General features: G+C 43.3%; 1 protein-coding gene across 5 annotated transcripts in view; it reads right to left on the reverse strand.

Annotated features, from left to right (window-relative positions):
* LOC136625232 (uncharacterized) overlaps positions 1-25966 on the reverse strand; it is a 71618-nt gene that overhangs the window by 31124 nt on the left and 14528 nt on the right. For 4 of the 5 annotated variants that reach the window (XM_066599276.1, XM_066599272.1, XM_066599271.1 and 1 more), the window contains exons 2-6: positions 18563-18889; positions 18023-18286; positions 10768-10850; positions 10552-10654; positions 9921-10085 (exon numbers count right to left, since the gene is read on the reverse strand). In XM_066599276.1, the coding sequence (XP_066455373.1) occupies positions 9921-10085; positions 10552-10654; positions 10768-10850; positions 18023-18286; positions 18563-18889 (942 nt within the window). The remainder of the gene's footprint in view (positions 1-9920; positions 10086-10551; positions 10655-10767; positions 10851-18022; positions 18287-18562; positions 18890-25966) is intronic. The other variant, XM_066599273.1, reaches the window with a different exon arrangement.

Below are 25966 nucleotides of genomic sequence, written 5' to 3' on the forward strand. Positions count from 1 at the left end.
TCTGTCTTATGTTGCCAGTGTATGTTTGGTCTCCAGCTGCACCCACATTCCCTTGTATTTGACTCCCTGCTGTGACTCGCTTGCTTCAGACCTGACCTTGCCTTCGCCTGACCCCTTGTACCTCGCCTTCTCTTGTTGCCGACCCAGATTGCCTGACCTGCCTTTGTTTGTTTCCCTGTATTTGTCTGTGAGTCTGATTCCTGCCCCGCATCCCTAGTAAGTCTAGGGACTGTCGCCCAGTTGTCACCCTATGGCCTAGCCTAGGGGGGCAAGTAGGTAGAGACAGGGGTTGCAGGTAGTTCAGGGACTTCCAGTTACCTGAACCCCAGCTCCCTGACATTGAGTAATTGAATAGAAACTGAATAGATAACCCCAAGCAGATCTGAGCAGGTCAGAATTGAGATCACATGACCATCTGAGGAAGAAGTTTCAGATAGAAAGGAATAACTACCCAAGATAACACTAGGTCACTTATATATACTGGGGGATAGCTAGGTAATGAATGAAAAACAATTTCACCAAAGTGGCCCTTTAATGAACAGGACATTAAAAAACATCCTCTTCCTCTGCAACCTGACATTTAAACTTTTCAACACTACAAAACCACAAATGCAGAGTATTTCACACTTGTCGGCCTACAGATCCCCCACCCCCATACTAGCACAAAACAGAGGAGAACGTAGAGCTCTGCTACCAACATCACATCATGAGCTATTCTCCAGCTCCCTGTATAAGATGAGGATCTTCAGGCTCTTCTCCATTTCCTTTACCATTGGGATCATGTAGAAGATGCTTCATCTCTTGGGTCTCAGTAATTCCTGATCCCCGGAGCGCTGGGCTGCAGTGGACAGGATGTGGTACTGTCTACAGCCTCCACATCCTGTGTCTTCTACATTGTGTGCGAGAGCTGCAGAGCAACCGAGTGCAGCACATTTACTGTATGGTCGGCACTAGAGATGAGCGAGCATACTCGTCCGAGCTTGATGCTCGTTCGAGTATTAGGGTGCTCGAGATGCTCGTTACTCGAGACGAGCACCACGCGGTACTCGTCTCGATTAAACGAGCACTGACCATTGAATTCAATGGAGCCGGCAATACAGCCGGCTCCATTGAAAGCAATGGGCTGCCGGCGATTGCGGGATGAATTGTCGGGAAGGGCTTAAATATATAAGCCCTTCCCTGCAATTCATCCAGAAATGTGTAACAATAAAAAAAATATATATACTCACCTGGTCCCGGCAGACGGAGTTCAGCGCGGCAGGCTGCAGTTTCCCTGAATTGCTCTGAACAGCTGTGAGTAGTATTCAGCTGCCGGGGATTTAAAATCCCCGCCTGCTGAATAAGCTGCCTGTGATTGGTCACAGCCTGACCAATCAGAGGCAGCCCTCACTCACATCCATTCATGAATTCATGAATGGGTGAGTGAGGGCTGCCTCTGATTGGCTCAGGGGCAGCTCTCAGCTGATAGCATTGTTTCCCCATGGAGAACAAAGGATCTGAGCACAGGTAATAGCCTGGGGCTATTAACTGCATTCAGGGAAGGCTTGTTTTGCACACTTAATTGGTATTTAAGTAGTTGAGTAGCTACTTACATGCCAATTAATTTTTATGCAAAATGATGGCTCAAAGCTGTCCCTCAAACTGTCGTTTGAGGGATCATTGAGCAATAATCGGCCCATGTAAAAATGCCTCAACAAGAAAATGCTAATGACCCCTACCAAGGAATTGTGTCACTTAAGGCTGGTTTAGACACAAAAATTATCGCTCAAAAAATCTTTTGAGCGATTTTTGAGTGATAGTCGTTGTGTTTTTTTTAAGCGCAAGGTGATTGCTCAAACGTTGTTTGATCACCTTGCACTCCGAGCAGAGGATGCAGAAGACAAGCGGGGAGTCCCGGCTTGTCTTCTGCATCCAGCTGAGCATACAGCCGAGCGCTCTGGGCGGGGTATGGAGAACACAGCTGGACCGCTCTGTTCTTCATACCCCGCCTGTCATCAGGGAGCGGGGTACAGCTGAAACAATAGTATCAGCATGCTGAAAGATCAGCGATCAGCGACAGCTTAACGAAAACTGTACGATGTCAGTGCAGTTAGACACAACGATCATTGCTCAAAAGACGGCTTTGAGCGATTTTGAGCGAAAATCGTTGTGTCTGAAAGGGGCCTTTATGCTGGTTCACACAGACTAATCAGCGCCAAGGTTTGTATTAGGAGAATCTTTTAATAATTGTTATTTGGTCATCTGAAGAGCCTAGCCCGATATTAAATATATTTTCAGAATCCGGCAGGCCAGATGAATAAAACGCATCCACATGCATTGAGGCCCGAGGCCCAGAACACCCCGAATGGCATTTCTGCGTACCAGGGCATAGTTTACGTGTAATGCTTGGTATCTATGGATGTGTGAATTCCCAATAATAAACATGACAGCCATATCTTCCCCATTGGAGCACCTCCCGGGGAAATATGGCCAAAATATTAAATCAGGCTTTCCTGCAGATCTTCCCTGCATATACTTATATCATCAAGGCGGGGTTAAGTAAAAGACTGGCGGGGTATGCTTGTGCAGAGGCTTTAAAACTGAGTGAGTTCTTTATCCAAATTGTCAATCTACGGTGATATGCTGTGGCATATGGACTGTCCCATTGTTTCCAGGAACTCCGCCAATCAGAACATTGGACCGATATCCAAATCTGGTATCTTTCTGTTATTTTATTCCTGTTTTATTTTAAAATACCGTCTGGTTGTGTACTAATAATGTATTTTCTTATGCTCCAATGTAACAACCTTTTTTCTTGTATATCCTTTGTGTGTGTGTACGTGTGTGTGTGTGTGTGTGTATATATATATATATATATATATATATATATATATATATATATATATATATATATATATATATATATTAATTACTATGCATAACTAGCCTATTTCTAGAATAAATTTGCAATGTATAAGTCAACCTTGTCCACTTTAAAACTAATAACTCCGAAGATTGTGCTCATAATTCGCAGTCCGGGTTCCAGCTTACCGATGATATTGCAACAAGCTGCTGGTGGCAGAGTGTGTATTGGACACGGCATTGTAGAGCGCTGGAGTGTGTTAGAATAGATCAGGTGTGATTTGAGCTTTAGCTTCGCATGTTTATAGAAGCCTGGAAAAGCTGGGTACAAATCAGCCTGTATTCTAACAACACCACTCTTGCAATACTGCTAGAGCGATCGTTCAAGGCTTTGCTGTGCTGGTTGGTAGCGGCCAGTGTGCTCAGAATAGTCAATGCGTGAGTAATCGGGGACAGAGACAGGATCGAGGGGTATCGTCCCTTACCCTCTCTCGTGACACTCCCTGTTACAGCAGAACTGCAGATTCCTAGCAGACTCTATTAGTGACTATTGTCAGTACAGGGGGATGGTTTCCTCTGTAACTGTGACCCTTATGGATACTGCCCCTACGGATGCCCTTGCTACAGAGGAAAAGTATGAAATACAAAAACAAAAAACAATGTGAATTGTTTTATATGTCATTATGGAGGACTTTGATTGTAAGAAAAAACAAAAATTACAAAAATAAGTTAAAAAAATGACCCCTCTCCAAAGAGAAGGAGGGAAGGGGGTGGGAGTTTAGCAGATATGCTGCTAAACTCCCTCCCACCTATCTTCTTTGTGAGCTACCATTGGCTCCCATAGGAATCTATGGGAGCAGCTGCTGTATTTCAGCCAGGAAGATAATTCTTGAACTATCTTTCCTGGCTGACATAAAAGTACCCTGTCCGAAATGCACTATGTTGGCCAGCCGGGTGCTTTTACGGGGATACACTCATCTGAACGGATATACACTCATCTGAATAAAGCCTGAAGTTTAGGTCTCGATACGTGTTGAAGTTTTTTGTTTTTTTCAGCTTCTGTAGTGAGGCTAGGTGATGTCACCCGCAGCCTGCAGTATCTGTGCATGTAGCCGCTACCATCCGGAAGGGCTGCATCTCACATGTGTGCTCAGTTTTTTTACTTAACTGCTGGTCACTGCCTTCTACTAACTTAAATAAATTCAAGTTTTAAGGTCCAGATGAATTACATCCTAGGATACTAAAGGAAGCAGCAGAGGTAATTGCTGAACCACTCGCCATAATCTTTGAAAAATCCTGGAGAACAGGAGAATACCCCAGAAGATTGGAAAAGAACAAATGTTGTTCCTATCTTCAAAAAAGGGAAGAAGGTGGATCCAGGAAACTACAGGCCTGTGAGCCTGACTTCTATACTGGGAAAGATCTTTGAACAGATTAAACAGCATGTATGCAAGTACTTGGATAAAATTGGATTAATTAACCAGAGCCAGCATGGGTTTGTAACAAACAAGTCATGCCAGACTAATCTAATTTCCTTCTATGATAGAATTACCGACAGGGCAGATCAAGGAAATGCAGTAGATATAGTATATCTTGACTTTAGTAAAGCATTTGACAAAGTATCTCATACCATACTTATTGAAAAAATGACCAAATATGGGATTGACACGGCAACTGTTAGGTTGAGTCACAATTGGCTGAGTGATCGTACTCAAAGAGTGGTCATAAATGGCTGCACATCCAAGTTGAAGAATATATCAAATGGGGTACCACAAGGCTCTGTCCGAGGCCCAGTGTTGTTCAACATTATTATAAATGATCTGGAGAAGGGAATTGATGGAAAACTGATAAATTTGCTGATGACACAAAGCTAGGAAGGATAGCTAACACTAGGGAAGAGAGAGAGAGTATTCAAAAAGATCTAGACAAGCTTGCACAGTGGACGGCAACTAACAGAATGGTATTTAACAAGGAAAAATGCAAAGCCCTACATCTGGGCAAGAAAAATGATAAAAGTACATACAGAATGGGAGGAATTGGGCTCAGCAGCAGCACATGTGAAAAAGACTTGGGTATACTAATAGATCATTGACTTAACATGAGTCAACAATGTGATGTAGCAGCCAAAAAGGCAAACACAATTCTGAGTTGTATTAAGAGAAGCATAGAGTCTAGATCACGTGAGGTCATTATCCCCCTCTAGTTTTCCTTAGTCATACCTCATCTGGAATACTGTGTCCAGTTCTGGGCACCCCACTTTAAAAAAAAAGACATAGACAAACTAGAGCAACCTCAGAGAAGAGTTACCAAGATGATGAGCGGTCTGCAAATCATGTCTTATGAGGAACGGTTAAAGGATCTGAGAATGCTCAGCTTGCAAAAAAGAAGGCTGAGAGGAGATAATACATAACGGTCTACAGATATCTGAAGGGCTGTCACAGTGCAGAGGGATCAGCCCTGTTCTCATTTGTACAAGGAAAGACTAGAAGCAATAGGATGAAACTGAAAGGGAGGAGACACAGATTAGATATTAGAAAAAACTTTCTGATAGTGAGGGGGATCAATGGGTGGAACAGGTTGCCACATGAGGTGGGGAGTTCTCCTTCAATGGAAGTGTTCAAACAAAGGCTGGACGAAAATCTGTCTCGGTTGATTTAGTGAATCCTGCACTGAGCAGGGGGTTGTACCAGATGACGCTAAAGGTCCCTTCCAACTCTACCATTCTATGATTCTGCTCCCATTCTTCACCCACCATTGCTCATTGAGTGTTTTTTACATTGGCATATTGTTTTTCTTTTTTGTCATATCTTTCAAGTTAGCACACCGTTTGTGCATTAGTGCTTCTGTATTTCATATATCTTGGTTAGCTGGGGTAGTGGCCTACTCACGGTTGCAGATACTTGACATATATTTTTGGCACGGGGTTATACATGATTAAAATGAGGAAATCATTCCCATACTTTATTTTAGCATTATTATAGTAATTTTAAAAATAAACTATAAATTAAAAGAAAAAAACTTTTTTAGTTTTTACCCCTAATAAGACTTAAAAACAAAAAAATGTCAGTGAAAAAATAAATAAAAATACAGCCCTATATGTCAAGGGAAAAAATGCAGCAAAAATAATTTTAGCAGCTGAAGAAAAAAAATAGGGCAGTAAAATCACCATATGGAAAAATCTCTAAAAAGTGCCTGGTCCCTAGAGGTTAAAGGACTTGTCTCATTTTTCTATTATAAAGCTGGCACAGCGTTCAGCTGATTCAGGCCCCAGGTCTGACTTTGGAAGCCCCAGCGGACATCACAAGGGTAGTTGTAGCTGGTCATACATTTCCACTGGCTAATTGAGGGGTTCTTCGGTACATGGAACAGAGTTGACTTATAGTAACATCTTGATTATTTACATAAAAATTGTCATGTTAAAGAAATTTCACATTCTAGTTACTCATATAAACTCATTTTTGCATTATTTTTGCAGGCACTGTTTATGATGGATGGAGATCCCCAAATGAATTCAACAAACCATCTAGCTGTAGGAGCCCCTATGTAGAGAAAGCAGAGTCACCTTGTATTATATATATTTGCTTACTATATCAGACTACAAGCAGACAATTCTTGTACCAAGATTGGAATTTGCTACATATGTATGTATGTATTGTAAAAATCCATATACAGAGAGCTCCCCCCAGTGGTGGCTGCAGGCAACCAAAACTTTAGCATGCGTGAAGAGAAGCAGCAGATTTGTGTAATGCAGTGGGCATAGATCCACTGTTCCACTGACTGATTTAGCTTTAGGCTGCTGTATGAAGTCCCTCTTCTTCACTCTTCAACCCCCTTTTTCTGGTCTTTGCTACAGGAAATATCCAAGTCACTTTATCGTTACACTGACTCAGAGGGGTTAAAAGGCAGCGGAGCATGGTACCAATAGAAAATGCAAGGACATAGTCAGTATAACAGGCCGAGGTCAGAACAGGCAGAGCAGAGTTCTTGCAATATGGTAAATCAGGCTGGAAATCAGGGTAGGCACTAATCAGGCAAGATGTAGTCAGAAAAGGTCTGAGGTCGGGACAAGCAGAGTTCTGGAAAGCTAGATATAAGGGTAAGGGTCAAAACCGCATAGCAGGAAGAAATCAGGAAAATTTCCAATGGGATCACTAGGAACCTTATTGCTAAGGTGCCTTTGAGTGGGGGAGGTGCCTTAACCTAGGAATAGCAGGGATAGGCTGGGGGCAGAAAAGCTAGTTCCACTCTGGCACTTTGACCGAGCATGTATGCCCTAGAGGTCCGGGCAGTGGCAAAAGGGATGATATAGTGTAGTGGCCCAAAGTTTGGGGGCCCCTCTAGCACTTCAGAATACATGTTTTATGTTTGTCTTGCATTACTGTCTTAAATGTGGAATGCATCAGATTTATGTGTATCGGAGTTTGTAGGTGTGAAAGGGTCAATGTCTGGTCATGTCTGGTGTTGTCTGGACAATGTATCTATCTGTCTAACTGTCTATTTGTCTGTGTCCACGTGATGTGATGTGTTGAGTAAAAGGTGTAAAAAGTTAGTCAGTTGGTGCAGTCCTCGAGTGACAGTGGAGCAGAGAGATGGTCTGCTGTTCTTGCTAGAGTCCAGCCATACCAGTAACCCTCCTAGAAGTTGCCCTTGGAGAGTATGAAAGCTCGGACATGTCTGAACCGCATGGGTGTACAGCGCAAGAACTGTATATAACTGGAGAGAGAGAAACCGCAAGTGTGCAAGAAAAAGTGAGTGTTTGTTAGTAGAGAGAAAGTTTGGCTGGGAGAGAGATCCTACTGATAACTAGGACTGTGGATGCATAATGCCCTGGGAGTCCTCACTGCTTTAACACTATGCAAATTGTTGTGCGCAAGAACAGTTTTATTGTTACTACATGAAGAGTTTAGGGAAACGGACAGGACCGAATGTTCCCGCTTCTCATTCAGAAAATATTCTGTGTGTGGACTACTTTATTCTATCCAGGTGATCCACCACAGAAGAAGGAACGTTGGCATTACAGTGACTGGATGCCAACGCAGGAATTGAAGGTAACATAAGTTACTTAGTGTGATTTCCCATATTTGAGTGGAACCTCTGAGAGGTAATAAAGATTAAACAAAACAAAGCTAAACTCCCATCTCCAACAATTGGGGTATGAAGCGATGGGTACTTCTGGGCAGGATGGGATCATCTCCTATCTGACATATTCCGCAGTCCCCAGGGGTCTGATCATCCGGAGTCGCACCTCGCAGGGAGTTATTACCCCATGTAATACGGGGGATGTGGTTCTAATAGCGGGAGGTTTCTCCTTATTGTAGGAGATGCTCAGCAGGGTCGCCCCAAATCATTACCGTAAACTAATGATATTTCATACAAATATTTACAGGATAAATTAAATGAAAACTAAAAAAGTAAAACCCCCAGAGCGGACCTGAACAATGTGAGGGAGCGATCACATGGGGGCTTTCATCGGAACTAAGCAGCGATGCTGTGAGATAGAAAGATCGCCGCATGTTCAGAGAAAAGATATAACGGGTTGTATAAAATGATTTTAAAAACTCCTTTCCCATTTTCTTATTAAAAATATTAAACAATTAAAAAAACTAATTTATCCCGCACAGCGAGGCCATGAAAAAGACAAAATTGCCCCACAAAAAGTTGTATAAAAAGTGATCAAAAAGATGCAACCACCCCATAATGGTAATCGACAAAAAAATTTAAAAGTTATGGATCTCAGAAAATGGCAACGGAAAATGTTGTTTGTTTTTTTTAATGTATTTACATTTTACAAATTGAAAAACCTTAAAAACCTACATAAATATATCACTGTAATTGCGCTGCCCCATAGAACGGAGCTCATGTGTCGTTTTTACTGTGCTGTGAAATATGTAAAAAATAAACCCACCAAAAATGGCGCAGTTCTTTTCTTCCCACTTAAAATTTTTGTAAAGGTTTTTCTGTACATTATACTTTACATTAAATGGTATTAAAGCCAAACTAGAGGCCACAGCGGTCAGATGCCGATCTCCTGGTATATCTGCTCACGGGCCGGGAGATCAGCATCTGACTGCTGGCACTTACTGTATGAGGCCTGCAGGGAGGGGGATACTGTGTGCGGCACCATGGGGGGCATTATTACTGGATGGGGAGATTGTGTAGAGATTTGGGAAATAAAGCCAAGAGGCTGAAAAACTGAGATCAACGATCTTAATTTGTGTAGAGACAAGTTGTAACCCGGTCTGTGCGGCCAGAAAATGTCACCACAAGACCAAAACTGCTCACAGCTACCCATCCTGTAGCTAATAACTACACTATATGTTATAATATATATACACACATCTCGTATGAACGATGTATCCACAAGATGGAGCCATTCATACTCCAGAGATCCCGGAATCATTTGTCTGCACAGTGGGCCAGCAGACCTTAAAAGTTGGACAAAAGTGAAATTTACGAATTTAATGGTGAAAATTGGTAGTTTTACTAATTCAGGGATGCCGAATAAGAATCCGATTAGTTTGTTACAATCTTACAGATCTAGTTGTTATGTTATAATCTTACGGAAATATATTACGATAAATTATACAATGCCTAATGTTCAGTGCTGCACGGTGCAGACAGATACGCATTTGGTACATTGTAACACTCGTCATTATCGGAGAAAGTACATTATAACTCGGTATTATGCAAGAATCAGCAAAAATAAACGACAGTATCATTTTCTATACATATGAATGGTTATTTTAATAAAAAATATAACGCCGGACTCGTCCAGACTCATTTTGTAGGTCTGGTGGAAAAACAAGTATCCATATTGGGAGAGCTCCTATATTTAGGTCCACTTACCCCCTATTTTTTAAAAACACAATTTTAATAGCAAACTAATCAACAGAATTCTGAAATCCATCCCTTAATTAACTCAGTAATCACTTCTTATATAAAACATAAATAACCGTATTACACAGAGATCGGGCAAAACGAAGAATAAAAACAAATTCACAATCAGAAATATAAGAACAAGATGCGACTTGAAACGATTGCATCAGACGAGTGGTGAGCGAAAAAGAACCTGACCCTACCCGTCGGAACAGACTGTTCCCTCATCTTCATTAACACACAGTTATGAGCGCCATTTAGGAAACTTGATTTTTTTGGACTTTTGACCACTGTATAGGAATTCTGGCCCACAGTGGTCTGGAGGGAACTCTGGGGGTACAGATGTTCTCTGGTCACATCAGGAGAATCTAGAAGGAAGCAGTTATATCATCAGTATGACTGTCATACAGTATATTCTGGGGTAAGTGGCTGCAGGCAGAGGAGTCACTTACTAATCACAGCAGTGGATTAGGAGCCTGACAGCTGTACAGAACAATGGAGGTCAGTCCTGTTATAGTGACATTTCCCGGTAGTTTAACCCCCGGAGCTCCATCATTCCATCCACATTCCTTTGGGTCATGAATGGTATGGTTTCTCCTTAGGGAGAGCAACTAGTGAGGAGGCTTATAGGGCCACCCATGCTCCTCTGGGAAATTTATGTAAATAGAAAGATGGAACAATACCTCTGCAGTGCCACCTATTGGAAGGCAGCAATTCTGCAAGTCAATGTTACAACTATTTTAATCCCGCATGTACATTTCCTGTAGTGGTTTTACAGATGTACTTCGCCTGCTGCTCAACACTTGTAAAGTACAACACTGAATATAACGGCACCTGATTGATCGGCTCTTGGAGGATCTCCATCCTCTTCTGAGTGACCATCCATCTTCTTCATCTCTCCATCCTTGGACGCTGCCATGTTCTTCCTCTTACAACACTAATAACAGAACAGATTACAGATCTTGTAGATTATGTCTCCCTTGGAGTTTTCTGTCATATAATAATCTTATATTTATATAAAGGAGATAAAATCCCCCAAAACGGACTTACAAGAAAGATCCCAGCGGAGAGAAGTATCACTACAGCCAGAGCAGCAGCAACAAGGGAAAGTCGTAACGTGAGACTCCGAGGACCTGCAGGAACATAAATGACACAAATCAGAGAGGGTGCAACCTGGAGAAATACACCGGTATACCCACAGGAATATACATATACGATATCTGATAATACAGTGTATATGCCTGTGGGTGATATAATATCCAGTGTGCCAGTCTATAATCTGTGATAATGCAATATACCGTATATACTCTAGTATAAGCAGAGTATTTCAGCACATTTTTATGCTGATAAAGCCCCCCTCGGCTTATACTCGAGTGAGGTAAAAAAAAGCAAACAAAAAAACCTGCAATACTCGCCTCCCAGCCAGCATCTGTGTCCCTGGCACGGTTGTCTCCCCGGCGGTGTAGCAAGCTGCTTGAGAATTCTTCCCGCTGTCATCTCCCTGCTCAGCTTTGAATTCCCCCACCGTCAGCGCTGTGTAAGTAAGTGCTGTGATTGGATCGACCGCCAGGAAATCACAGCTGGCGCTAGATCATTCACAGCCATTTAGTGAATGACATCACTGAATGGCTGTCATCGGTTTATTGAGCACCGGCCGTGATTGGCTGGCGCTCAATCCAATCACAGCACTTACTTACACAGCGCTGACAGCGGGGGAGTCAAAGCCGAGCAGGGAGATGACAGCAGCAAGAATTCTCAAGCAGCTTGCCGCACCGCCGGGAAGACCATTGCGCCGGGGACACAGTATACACTCGAGTATACGTTTTACCAGTTTTTTGTGGTAAAACTTATTGACTCGGCTTATACTTGGGTCGGCTAATACTTGAGTATATACGGTACTTAAATGTTTGTGTGTTAAACAGTGTATATAATATCCATTTAATAATATAAAATGTATCAGTTTATAGTCTGGGTGATTATATAATGCATATAGGTGTGCTATAATATCCATATAATAATGTATGATGTACCAGTCTTTGCTCCGGGATACTACATTATATATAACAGGTCCTTGTAAGATCTCCTTCTCTGCTCTCCTCTAATCTGTTCATCACACCATTGTCTCCAGGATTTCTCCCATGCTTCCCCCATACTCTGGAATTCGCTACCTCAACACATCAGGCTCTCTCTTCAAGAAGAATCTGAAAACCTTCCTCTTCAGAACAGTCTACGAGATCCAGTAACCCTGCAGCCACCATAATGTGAGCAGCTTCTACCCTCCCCAACCGTCTCCTTCATCCGTCTTGTAGGCTGTATGCCCACCTGGCAGCATCCTCTCCCACTGTATCATGTACACTGTCCCTGTTTATCATATGTAATGTATTAACCCCCTGTTGTCATATGTACAGCACCAGGAATTCATGGCACTGTATAATATATAATACTGGTGGATTATTGTGCTTGCCATCTTGGGCCCGGAGCGAGGAGCGGGCAGGACCAGACTGTCACTAAACTGAAAACTGCAAACCAAATTTATACTCAGGACAACAAATGCAACGAGCGCCGCGCCTGCAGCATCAACGAGGGGCAGCAGAACGAGACCCCAGTGCTGCGACAGATGTAGCAGAGTCTAAGATGACTGGGGGCCCTTTTACTATTATCATTCATCGTTCAGTTGTGAATGCATTTAGGCTGAACTATAAACTCATTCATCATTCAACTTCTGCATGTATAAAAACTGGACAGATTGACCCGTGTAAACAGCAAGTTATTAATTTATGAACAACACCCGATTACTATGAATGAAGGCGGGCTGGAACCATCCACAGCCCATTCTGCCTCCATTTATTAGGAATGATCATTCTTGTATAAAAGCATGGGAACAATAATCACTGACGATCTGCTGAGCATCTGCACCCCTCTGTATAATCACCCTAAAGACCCTTTTACACGGGATGATCAATCTTTCAAAACCCTGTACCGTGTAAAGGTATACAGAAACTGAATGACAATTGTGCAGTGGTTCAGTTTAAGCATGCTTAAAAACTGAACGATACATCAGACGAGGTAATATCTCTGTAATACCCCAGTAATACCCCTCTCACCTTACTCTGTAGTATATGGGGGGTGGAAGGTGTGAGGTCTCTGTAATACCCAAGTAATACCCTCTCACCTTACTCTGTAGTATATGGGGGGTGGAAGGTGTGAGGTCTCTGTAATACCCCAGGAATACCCTCTTACCTTACTCTGCAGTATATGTGGGATGGAAGGTGTGAGGTCTCTGTAATACCCCAGTAATACCTCTCTTACCTTACTCTGTAGTATACGGGGGATGGAAGGTGTGAGGTCTCTGTAATACCCAGTAATACACTTTTACCTTACTCTGTAGTATATGGGGGATGGAAGGTATGAGGTCTCTGTAATACCCCAGTAATACCCCCTTACCTTACTCTGTAGTATATGGGGGATGGAAGGTATGAGGTCTCTGTAATACCCCAGTAATACCCTCTTACCTTACTCTGTAGTATATGGGGGATGGAAGGTGTGAGGTCTCTGTAATACCCCAGTAATACCCCTCTCACCTTACTCTGTAGTATATGGAGGATGGAAGGTGTGAGGTCTCTGTAATACCCCAGTAATACCCTCTAACCTTACTCTGCAGTATATGGGGATGGAAGGTGTGAGGTCTCTGTAATACCCCAGTAATACCCTCTTACCTTACTCTGTAGTATATGGGAGATGGAAGGTGTGAGGTCTCTATAATACCCCAGTAATACCCCTCTTACCTTACTCTGTAGTATATGGGGATGGATGGTGTGAGGTCTCTTTAATATCCCAGTAATACCCCCGTACCTTACTCTGTAGTATATGGAAGATGGAAGGTGTGATGTCTCTAGAATACCCCAGTAATACCCTCTTACCTTACTCTGTAGTATATGGGAGATGGAAGGTGTGAGGTCTCTGTAATACCCCAGTAATACCCTCTAACCTTACTCTGCAGTATATGGGGGATGGAAGGTGTGAGGTCTCTGTAATACCCTCTTACCTTACTCTGCAGTATATGGGGGATGGAAGGTGTGAGGTCTCTGTAATACCCCAGTAATACCCCTCTTACTTTACTCTGTAGTATATGAGGAATGGAAGGTGTGAGGTCTCTATAATACCCCAGTAATATCCTCTTACCTTACTCTGCAGTATATGGGGGATGGAAGGTGTGAGGTCTCTGTAATACCCCAGTAATATCCTCTTACCTTACTCTGCAGTATATGGGGGATGGAAGGTGTGAGGTCTCTGTAATACCCCAGTAATACTCTCTTCCCTTACTCTGTAGTATATGGGGGATGGAAGGTGTGAGGTCTCTGTAATACCCCAGTAATACCCCTCTCACCTTACTCTGTAGTATATGGGGGATGGAAGGTGTGAAGTCTCTATAATACCCTCTTATGGCGGCCTCACATGAAGAGATTCCTATAGTGGAATCAGTGGTCGGCGTCCACACAGAGGATCCGCAGCAAATCACATGCAGTGAAAGCTAGGTTAAAAATTTTCCTTCACAATCGTAGAAGCGAATTGCATATTCCACAAGCGGACTCTGTGTGGACGGCCTCTGTTTAAGTCAATGGAGGCTGTCCGACCCACAGCCCATCCGCAATTGACGATCCGTGCCATTGCCTAGCAACATGGCTGTGAAACCAGAGACTTGAATGTTTGATCTTGCTGGACTGTTGATTTAAAGAGGACTTTCCTTATCATTTCCATTATCTGTAGAATGCCAGTGTTTTTCTATTACATTATGCAAGCCTGAATAAAAAGACGACGCTCAGCGGTTTGGTCGTGGCCTGCGGTGTTTTCCCTGCACTGCTACACCATGTATCATCACACTTGTACATTTCCATTCACTTCAATAGCCTATTTCAGTCCGTAATACAGACCAAACAGGACATGCGGCGTATTCTGTCATGAAACTGAAAATCACGCAGATGTGAATAAATGGAAATCAATGGGTTTTATTCACTGCATATTACGGTGCCTATTTACACCCTTGTGAATGAGCCCTAAGGGGACGTGTACGCAGGCCGGCTATAGGTAAAAAAATGCTCAAATAAGCAATTTTGACCGACAGACGTCCCATGTAAGAGCGGGACCCAACAGGGTACAAAGTGAGAAATCACTCATTAGTCACTAGTCAATTCATTACAGCTCACTGAAACAAAGTGACTAATGTGTAACTCTTTGCTCAGTGTGAACAGGCAGCCATCTTTGAGGGACTGCAGGTTCACAGCGAATGGATATGTGAAAACACAGGAGGGATAGTTGTCGGGATGGCTGGCAAACACTAAAGCCCCCAACAGTCTTCCATGTACAAGTACCCCAACTCTATCATTCCCTGAGTCTTACCCTAATCTATTCTTGTGCTGACCCTAACACCAGACATCCTAATGGAAACTCTACATGATACACTGACCCTAACAATCAATGAGAGGAAACTAGGACCCAGAGGCAAGAAAACCAAACGGAGAAGAACACAAGTAGAAAAAAGACATTTACCAACAGGGAAGAGCAAACAGCAAATTACCAGGCTAAGGGCTCATGCCCACGGCCGGGTCGGATTCCGACAGCATAATATCGCAGCGGAATCAGACCTGGCGCCGCCCAGAGATCCCATCACCTTTTTCAGATAGGCCGCAAGCATCCCGGCCAGCAAGCCGGTGCGTATGCGCAGTGCAGGACGCTTCGGCACTGGGAGGCGATGCGATTTACCACGATACTCCCACTGTACGGAATATCGTAGGACAGATGGTTTCAATTGACTGCAATGGTAGCCATCTGTGCGATTTTCCAAACAGAATAGAACATGCTGCGACTCTCCCCCGCGAGTGGAAAATTGCAGTTGATTTCCGCTCGTGGGCATGGGAGAATCTTTTACCACAGCATGGCTATGGGCAGACATTGCTGTGGGATTCGCAGCAAGTGTCTGGCCGCAAATTCCGCAGCCATAATCCGTCCATGGGCATTGGGCCTAAAGCTTCATTTACACCTGTGTAGGAGGTTCTGTTTAGAACCCCCATCGCAGATTTCTGTTAAAATGCAGAATGAAATAGCATAACTTGTAAAATGCAGGAGGGCATAATGGAAGCCAAACGGACAACAATAGAGCCAATGAGGTCCATTTGATTCTGTCATAGGACAGATCTGTTTTGTCCAGGGAATAAGTTTTCTCTATGATGGAACAGGAGAATGAACTCCATAGCGCAGGTGTGACCAAGCTCTAAGTAACAAGAGCTGGACTAGAAATACAAGAGCAAAACCTCACTGATAAGAAACCAAAGTAGCCTAGGAACAAGATAATACAAGCATACAAGGAATACTGGATTTAAACGCACAAAACTTACGCTATAACCAGCAACACATTACAGAAGCCAGAATACTATGAACCCTTTCAGATGAGCAGATTTTAAATCCATATTTGGTTTGTAGTGCGCAGATTGTAAAAAGAAGCTAATGAAAATCTATTTATCAAATACACGTATTTGAAGGAAAAAACAAAACACTACAGTGCACAGTATGCACTTAATCCATTTTACAATTGTAATATGCCCAGTAAAGTTTATAAAAAGTAATTAAAATACAGATGCATCCATATTTAATCATCTTTTCATCTGTATTTGCATTCATTTGTATTTCCCCTAGGGTATAGAAGGTGAGAAGTCTTTAGAACACTCAGTAATACTCCCATACCTGTAATCTCCACTACATGGGGTGTAGAAGGTGTGAGGTCAGTATAATACCCAGTAATACCCTCTTACCTGTAATCTCCTGTTCATGGGGTATAGAAGGTGTGAGGTCAGTATAATACCCAGTAATACTCTCTTACCTGTACTCTCCAGTACATGGGGTATAGAAGGTGAGAAGTCTCTAGAACACCCAGTAATACTCCCATACCTGTAATCTCCACTACATGGGGTGTAGAAGGTGTGATGTCAGTATAATACCCAGTAATACCCTCTTACCTGTAATCTCTAGTACATGGGGTATAGAAGGTGTGAGGTCAGTATAATACCCAGTAATACCCTTTTACCTGTAATCTCCACTACATGGGGTATAGAAGGTGTGAGGTCAGTATGATACCCAGTAATACCCTCTTACCTGTAATCTCCAGTACATGGGGTATAGAAGGTGTGAGATCCGTATAATACCTCAGTAATACCCTCTTACCTGTAATCTCCAGTACATGGGGTATGGAAAGTGTGAGGACAGTAAAATACCCAGTAATACCCTCTTACCTGTAATCTCCACTACATGGGGTATGGAAGGTGTGAGGTCAGTATAATACCCAGTAATATCCACTTACCTGCAATCTACAGTACATGGGGTATAGAAGGTGTGAGGTCAGTATAATACCCAGTAATACCCTCTTACCTATAATCTCCACTACATGGGGTATAGAAGGCGAGAGGTCAGTATAATAGCCAGTAATACCCTCTTACCTGTAATCTCCAGTATATGGGGTATATAAGGTGTGAGGTCAGTATAATACCCAGTAATACTCCTTACCTGTAATCTCCAGTACATGGGGTATAGAAGGTGTGAGGTCTGTATAATACTCCATTAATTCCCTCTTACCTGTGATCTCCAGTACATGGGGTATAGAAGGTGTGAGAACAGTAAAATACTCAGTAATACCCTCTTACCTGTAATCTCCAGTACATGGGGTATAGAAGGTGTGAGGTCAGTATAATACCCAGTAACACCCTCTTACCTGTAATCTCTAGTACATGGGGTATAGAAGGTGTGAGGTCAGTATAATACCCAGTAATACCCTCTTACCTGTAATCTCCAGTACATGTGGTATAGAAGGTGTGAGGTCAGTATAATACCCAGTAATACCCTCTTACCTGTAATCTCCACTACATGGGGTATAGAAGGTGTGAGGTCTGTATAATACTCCACTAATTCCCTCTTACCTGTAATCTCCAGTACATGGGGTATAGAAGGTGTGAGGTCAGTATAATACCCAGTAATACCCTCTTATCGGTAATCTCCAGTACATGGGGTATAGAAGGTGTGAGGTCTGTATAATACTCCATTAATTCCCTCTTACCTGTGATCTCCAGTACATGGGGTATAGAAGGTGTGAGGTCAGTATAATACCTAGTAATACCCTTTTACCTGTAATCTCCACTACATGGGGTATAGAAGGTGTGAGGACAGTATAATACCCAGTAACACCCTCTTACCTGTAATCTCCACTACATGGGGTATAGAAGGTCTGAGGACAGTATAATACCCAGTAATACCCTCTTACCTGTAATCCCCAGCAGGTATTCCCATGTTTCCTCACTGACTGGGTTTGTGATTCGGACATGGAGTCTCCTCCCTCCATCTTCTCTCTGGGCACTCGGGATAATCAGCATCCTACTATCATCTATCAGCTGGTATCTGTGGGGGAGAGACCCCCCATCCACCTCCCAGGTCACAGCCGCCTCCTCTCCAGAGAACTGGACGCTCACAGCAATGTCCTGACCGAGCCGGCTGGAGTTACTGGTTATGTTGGAGATGAGAACTGGATCTGGAAGTATCAGGAGAAGGTCGGTGACCATCAGTAATGTGACATCAGCATGGACATGAATCTAGGTGCTGTATAGAGTGCTAGCTCTGCTGTCATTATCAGACCCCAGTATATTCCCCCTATACAGACCATCAGTCATGTGATCTGCAGCCCCCTCCCCATATACAGTCACCAGTGACTACTGATCCTGTGTTATCGCCTTCTATTACAGGACAGAATTCAGATTGCCCATAAAGGACAATAGAGAAATGTCTCCTGTGATCCACCAGTTCTTACCTAGTACAGTGATGGCTGTAGAGCGCCGCAAGCCCCCCGAACTGTTGTGACGCCAGAGAACATACAGGCAGGAGTCATCCTTCCTGGCATCTGCCAGCCTCCAGCACCCGCTGCTTGTGTTTAGGTGGAGTCTGGGGCCAAAGTGATTATTGGACCAACTATTATCACACCACAACTCCAGTAGTTTGGTCTCTTCAGCTCCACATTCTCTGTCCAGCTGCAGGACATCTCTTGTATGAGGACATTTCATGCTGCAGTCAGTGATGTCTGATCCTCTCCGCACATAGACTGAGGAGACGGATGACAGGATCTGGAGGATGAGGACAACTGTGAAGACACGAATATGGAGACAAGTGTCAATGAAGTAGAGTTCCTTTGCTCTGGAGAAACCCTTGTGCTTTTCTTCCAGGCTGCACTCCGTTTGCTCTTACTAAACCTTGGTTAAGTGCCGAAAAGAGTCCAAGGAGCAAAAGTAGTTCAACTTTATAAATCAACTAGCTGATATACCCAGCTTTGCCTGATTACTTTAGAGTAACTGAGCAATAAAATATGTATACATATAGAGGAGCATTAGATTCTCCTCCGGCTGCATGTACCGATGTCCCTCTGTAGAATGTCCTACCCTTTCCCACCCTCCTCATTTAGGACTTAAAGAATGCTTGCACCAAATTTCACGCATGTACAACATTAAGTTACATTAAATAAGAGTGCAGTTACTTTTGCAGTTAGCATTGAATAATCGAGTTGTGACCCCTTTACTTTTCCCATTTAGGACCTAAAAGAATGGATGTTGCAAAATTTTGAGGTTTGCACAACACTGGGAAGTTAGAGAATTAGATTAGGTAATTTTCAAGCTGTGACCTCTTTAATTTTCTTATTTAAGACCTATGTTTGTACGACACCAGGAAGTTACATTACATAGGGGTGCCAATACTTTTGCACTTAGCATTGAATAATCAAGTTGCGACTTCTTTACTTTTCCTATTTAGGACCTAAAGAATGCTCCTGCCAAATTTCATGTTTGTACGACATCGGGAAGTTAGAGAATTAGTGGCGAGTCAGTGAATCAGTCAATGATGGCTTTTACCTTTATACATATAAATGGATCCAAAAATGTGAAAATGCCGACTGGTCCTGTCCGCACTCTAATCAAGAAGTGGAAGAATGATGGGGTCTTGTATTACCAGTTAGAAAAAGCAAGAGAGATCTCACACTGCTGCCAGGAAAATGCAAAGAAAACCCCAAAAGTAACTTTCCCTGAGAGGCCGGCTTCTCTGAGACACAGTCCAATGTACTGAAACAATGGACTACATGGTAGACGGGCCAGAAAACACCACTGCACCAACACCGCAGAACTGAGGCTTTCAAAACACCAAACATCATCTGCTTTCAGATTTTTACTGCTTGTTGCCAAAGAACCAACTGCTTCTTGTATGGAAAGAAGCAGCAGTCATGGGTTAGACTAAATAAAAGAATCAAAATCATAAAACAAACATTTGTATTTGGTATTGCTGTGTCCGTAAAAGTCCGATCTATCAAAGTAATGCATTATTTACCCCGCAGAATGAACGTCATCCGAAGAAAAAATTAAGAACGCCAAAGATGCGTTTTTTTTCTTTGGTCATTCTGTGTCCAAGAAAAAAATGCAATAAAAAGTGATCACAAAGTCGTACGTATTCTAAAATGGTCCTAACGCAAACGACAGGACGTCCCGCAAGAAATGAGCCCTTGCACAACTATGTGGACAGAAAAATAAAAAAGGTATTGTGCGCAGAAGATGGCGGCAAAAAGTAATGAAAAAAAATGTCTTTAAAAAAAAATAAAAGTAGTACAGCAAAAAAACCCAAAAAACAACAAACTATATAAGTTTGGTATCGTACTAATCGTACTGACCCATAGAATAAAATTATCGTGTCATTTTTGTTGCAGTTTGTGGGCTGTAGAAACAAAACACAGCAAAAGATGGCGGAATTTCATGTTTTTTTTCTTCATTTTACTCCACTTTTGAATGTTTAAAAATGTTTTCAGTATATTATATGGTACCATTAAAAAATATAACTCGTCCTGCAAAAAACAAGCCCTCATACAGCAACGGCGATGGATCAATAAAGGAGTTACGATATTTTTAAAAAGAAAAAAATGCTTGGTCACTAAGGGGTTAAATGACTTGAAAATGAGACGAGCCGCTATTATTCCGTTTTACCAGTGAAATCAGCAGGTTTTAATTTTACAGAAACGTATTAATTACTCTGTGCAACAAATCAAAAAACATTTCGTAACTGTGTTATGGTTTTGTGTAGAAGGGCCATAACTCAGGGTATCCTCAGGTCAACAAAACACCACAGGTTACCCTTCCTGACTACACTCCCATCTTGGCTTGTCACATCTTGTCTGTTATTCCTTATTCCTGAGGCCGCTCTCACACAGCCCGCTTTTTACTGCGGCTTTTAAAACGTGGTACAACGGCTCCGCCGATTTCAATGGGGCTTTGCAGACGAGCGCTCGAACGCAACACCGTCTGCTCTCTTTTCCTGTGATTTCGCACTTAACGCACCTCATCACCCTTTACAATGATGGGTGCGTTATAAACCGCTGTCAAATGCAGGAGAATTCATTTGAATAGTTAAATGCCACGGTTTTGAACATAGTGTTTGGATAACACATGTGTGAGAGCGGCCTGACTATGCTGCTGCCGCCAACAGCGCAGATCTGAGGTGATGTATCAGCTTATATCAAACCAAGTTCATATGTGAGTCTATGGCGCATGCACTACTCATCCACGACTGCGGAGCGAGCATGCTCCACTCCTCCCCGACAGCGGAGCGCGCACGCCCCACTCACCCATGACCACGGAGCGCGCACGCCCCACCCTTCCCCGACCGCGGAGCGCGCACGCCCCACCCTTCCCCGACCGCGGAGCGCGCACGCCCCACTCTTCCCCGACCGCGGAGCGCGCACGCCCCACTCTTCGCCGACCGCGGAGCGCGCACGCCCCACCCTTCCCCGACCGCGGAGCGCGCACGCCCCACTCTTCCCCGACCGCGGAGCGCGCACGCCCCACCCTTCCCCGACAGCGGAGCGCGCGCGCCCCACCCTTCCCCGACAGCGGAGCGCGCACGCCCCACCCTTCCCCGACAGCGGAGCGCGCACGCCCCACCCTTCCCCGACAGCGGAGCACGCGCGCCCCACCCTTCCCCGACAGCGGAGCGCGCGCGCCCCACTCTTCCCTGACAGCGGAGCGCGCACGCCCCACTCTTCCCCGACAGCGGAGCGCGTACGCCCCACTCTTCCCCGACAGCGGAGCGCGTACGCCCCACTCTTCCCCGACAGCGGAGCGCGCACGCCCCACTCTTCCCCGACAGCGGAGCGCGCACGCCCCACTCTTCCCCGGCAGCGGAGCGCGCACGCCCTACTCTTCCCCGACAGCGGAGCGCGCACGCTCTACTCTTCCCCGACAGCGGAGCGCGCACGCTCTACTCTTCCCCGACAGCGGAGCGCGCACGCTCTACTCTTCCCCGACAGCGGAGCGCGCACGCTCTACTCTTCCCCTTGAGAAAGGCCGATATTACGGCCGAAACGCGTCGTAATAAAAAGAATTTCTGTATGCACCTTCTGAATTCTGCCTGCTACCTTGGATCCAGGGGTGCTTAATCATTAGCACCCCTGCGAAGTAAGTAATACTTATAACCATCCAAACTTCATTTTTTGATATATACCCCTGCATTATTTGTCTTTTTCCGAAGCACCGGAGCGCTGGTTAATTTTCCCTTTGTTTCCCACTAATGTAGTACTATGGTATTACATTATACTGCAGGAGCGATGAAACCATCGCAAGTTCATGTCCAGTTTGGGGACTAAAAAAAGAAAAGAAACCTTTCTTAAACTGATTTTTACATTAATAAAAATATAAAAGTTAAAAAAAAAACTTTTGCCATTTTTATAATGAAAGAATCTAAATATTAAAAAAAAACATATTTGTTAACGCTGCATCCATAAATGTTGCATCTATAAAAGTCATGCCTTATTTATGCCACACGGTGAACGCAGCATGAAAAAAAAATACACAATCGTCAGAATCCAAGAAAAGAAGTGTATTAAAAAACAGTCAATCTAAAAGCCGCATGCATTTCAAAATAATACAAATAATAACTACAAGCCCTTCAGCAACAAATGAGCCCCAACACAGGTACGCTGGCAGAAAAATTAAAAAAGAGTTTTGGCTGCCAGCAGATAGTGGCAGAAAAGAATTTCATTTTTTCCAAAGATATTTTATGTTTTAACCCCTTAACGCTCCAGGACGTACATTTACATCCTGCAGCATCGGGGTATGTATGAAGAGAGATCGTCGGGCGACCTCTCTTCATATAGCGTGGGCGCTGGCTGTTTATTACAGATGACACCCGCAGGCAATAGCTGCAATCAGCGGCATTTAAATCCCCCGAACGATGTTTGGGAGTCCTGTACGGCCTCCTGCAATGAGATTGCAGGGAGCCGTGTGGGTGTCATAGCAGCTGGGGACCTTGTGAAAGGCCCAAGGACTGAATTAGCAGACTGCCTATCAAGTCGTCCCCGTATGGCATTACATCATACTGCAGGAGCGATCAAAGCATCGCTAGTTGTGGTCCCCTAGGGGGCTAAAAGAAAAAGTGAATATAAGATCAATAACATTTTACTAATTGTAAAAAAAAAAAAGTTAATATCTATTAAAAATAAATCTATATCATAAAAGAAAAATACATATTTGGTATCACTGAGTCTGTAAAACTCCAGTCTATCAAAGTAGCGCATTATTTACCGCGCACGGTGAACGTCCAAAAAGTCCTATGTATTCCAAAATGGTACCAACGTAAACTACAGGATATCTCGCAAAAAATGAGACCTCACATAACTATGTCGACGGAAAAAAAAAAAAGTTATTGTGTGCAGAGGATGGCGGCAGAAAAGAATTTTAAAAAACGAAATGTTTTTGAAAAAAAATACAAGTAGTCCAGCAAAAAAAATACTATACAACTTTGGTATCGTAGTAATCGTACTGACCCATAGAATAAAGTTATCAGGTCATTTTTGTTGCAGTTTGTGCGCCATAAAAACAAGACGCATCGAAAGATGGCGGAATGTCGGGTGTTTTTCATTTTACTCCACTTAGAATTGTTTTTAAAGTTTTTCAGTACATCAAATTGTACCATTGTGAAATACAACTCGTCCTGCAAAAAACAAGCCCTCACACTGCGATGTTGATGAATAAATAAAGGAGTTACAATTTTTTTAAAAGGGGGAGGGGGGGAATGAAAATGGGGACAAAAAAGTGCTGCGTCCTTAAGGGGTTAACCCTTTCCAATCCAATTTTGGATTCAGGGTTTCCTAAAAGGCTTTCTCTTTTTGCTGTTATACAACGGTGCCATCTGCTGGCTAAAGCCAGTGTGTGTGCCAGAGAGCCTCCGACAGCGGAGTGGCTGGCAATAGACGGTAAGAATACCCTATCGGACGTCTTCTGACATTGGAGCTGTACAAGCTTCAATCAGAATTTAGGAAGACGCCAGACAGAGGATTGGAAAGGGTTAAAGTTAGTACAGCAAAAAAGAAAAAACCTCCAAGTTTGGTATCGTAGTAATCGTACCGACCCACAGAATAAACATATCATGTCGTTTCTGCTGCAGTGTGTACGCCGTAGAAACAAGACCCCCACAAAGATGGCGGAGTTGTGCGGATTTTTCCACTGAAAAATACAACTCATCCTGCAAAACAATGAGCCCCCCGACAGATCCGCTGGTGGAGAGATACATGAGTTATGAGCCCCCGGACAGATCCGCCGGTGGAGCAATAATTGAGTTATGAGCCCCCCGACAGATCCGCTGGTGGAGAAATAAATGAGTTATGAGCCCCCTATTTAACAGAGGCAGTGAAGTCCAACTAGTTTGGAAAGAACTGACTATGTGGACCCTTGACCAAAAAAAAATTTTTATAATAAAATATAACTTTTATTAAAGAAATTACTAAAAGGAAGAACATACACACATAAATCTAGATCCAGGAAAACCCATGGAACCGATAAAAATGTATTGATACCACTGTTCATAAACAGTAATAGACCGGTCAGTCTGAGTATCGTTATGACTCAGCCATTTAGTGTATTCGGTCTCTTTGCAGAATCTGACAGGATTATCAGAATCTATTGTATACACGTCAACCTAATCAGGAGATGAAAAAGTGACATAAGTCCGACAGTTGGATGTTACAGAACGTGACCCAAAATCCAGAGAACAGGTTCGGTGATGTATACGTCGTTCACATCGAGAAAATAAGCTATGCCGGACCACTAAAAATTGTAAGCGTAACCCAACGCGTTTCTCCCACAACGTGGGTTCATCAGGGGTTTCAATACGCAAAAAATGGTACTTTACTGGTTTAATGACTCCCAGTCAGAAATCGGATAGTGGTACAAAAATAAAAAATTGATGAAGCCTCAAAATGTCCAGTATTGTCAAATAAATGACACACTGGATATAGAGGGATCAATCAGAGTAGAACTGTCATTTCTACTGGTGACAATTATATTACTAGATAGATTATTGTCGCCATATAAGATAAATGAACTGACAGGACTACGAAAACCCTACTACTACAATGGTAGAAATAAGAGTAGGGTATAGGTAAGAAAAATTTCTACCCTTTATGTGAGAGAAAGTTATAATTTCTCAGGGATAATAGTCCCGAGTACAGAAAGATAGAATAATTTTAGCCGTTAAGTCAAAGAGAATCCCGAGGGCAAAATTTTAGCAATCGGGTCCCTGGATAATCAGATGGCATATTCACAGCAGCCCAGAATAGCCGCCTTTTGGATAGCCATCTGATAAATTTTCGCTCTAGACCTACAAGGAAAATTCCTAAGACCTATAATAGTCCCTCAATAGAGTGGAAAGAGGATTCAAAGACCTATATTAGTCCCTCAATAAGGTGGTCACTAAGTCAGAGCCTTAATAAGCAAAACTGAAATCAAACAAATAAACAAAACGGCGGCATGTCAGCCCTGGTGGTGGACTGACAGCATACTGAACTCACAGCTCCCTGAGCTTTAAATAGGAATCCTGTAGCTCCACCTTTAATGGGGGAGTCTAGGTGTAAGCCAATCATCATTATACAGGGGCGTACCTATGTCAGTTGTTGCTATGGAGATCAAAGTGCTGTCGTTTTGTTTAAGACGCACTCATGTCCAAAATCCATATCCTCACCATGTATAAATGGTAACAGTGCCCACCTGATGTTTAGCGCTCACAGAATATAAATCCCTGGTTGCCCTGATCGTCTGGGGAGAGTAGCGTTCCTGTAGTGATCATGGAGATGTAAAGGACCTACAGAGATACAGAGATCACATGACCCGCCCCTCCGGCAGTCAGCTGAGCAGGA

This window comes from Eleutherodactylus coqui, chromosome 4 (genome assembly GCF_035609145.1).
Source record: "Eleutherodactylus coqui strain aEleCoq1 chromosome 4, aEleCoq1.hap1, whole genome shotgun sequence".
Classification (NCBI taxonomy): domain Eukaryota; kingdom Metazoa; phylum Chordata; class Amphibia; order Anura; family Eleutherodactylidae; genus Eleutherodactylus; species Eleutherodactylus coqui.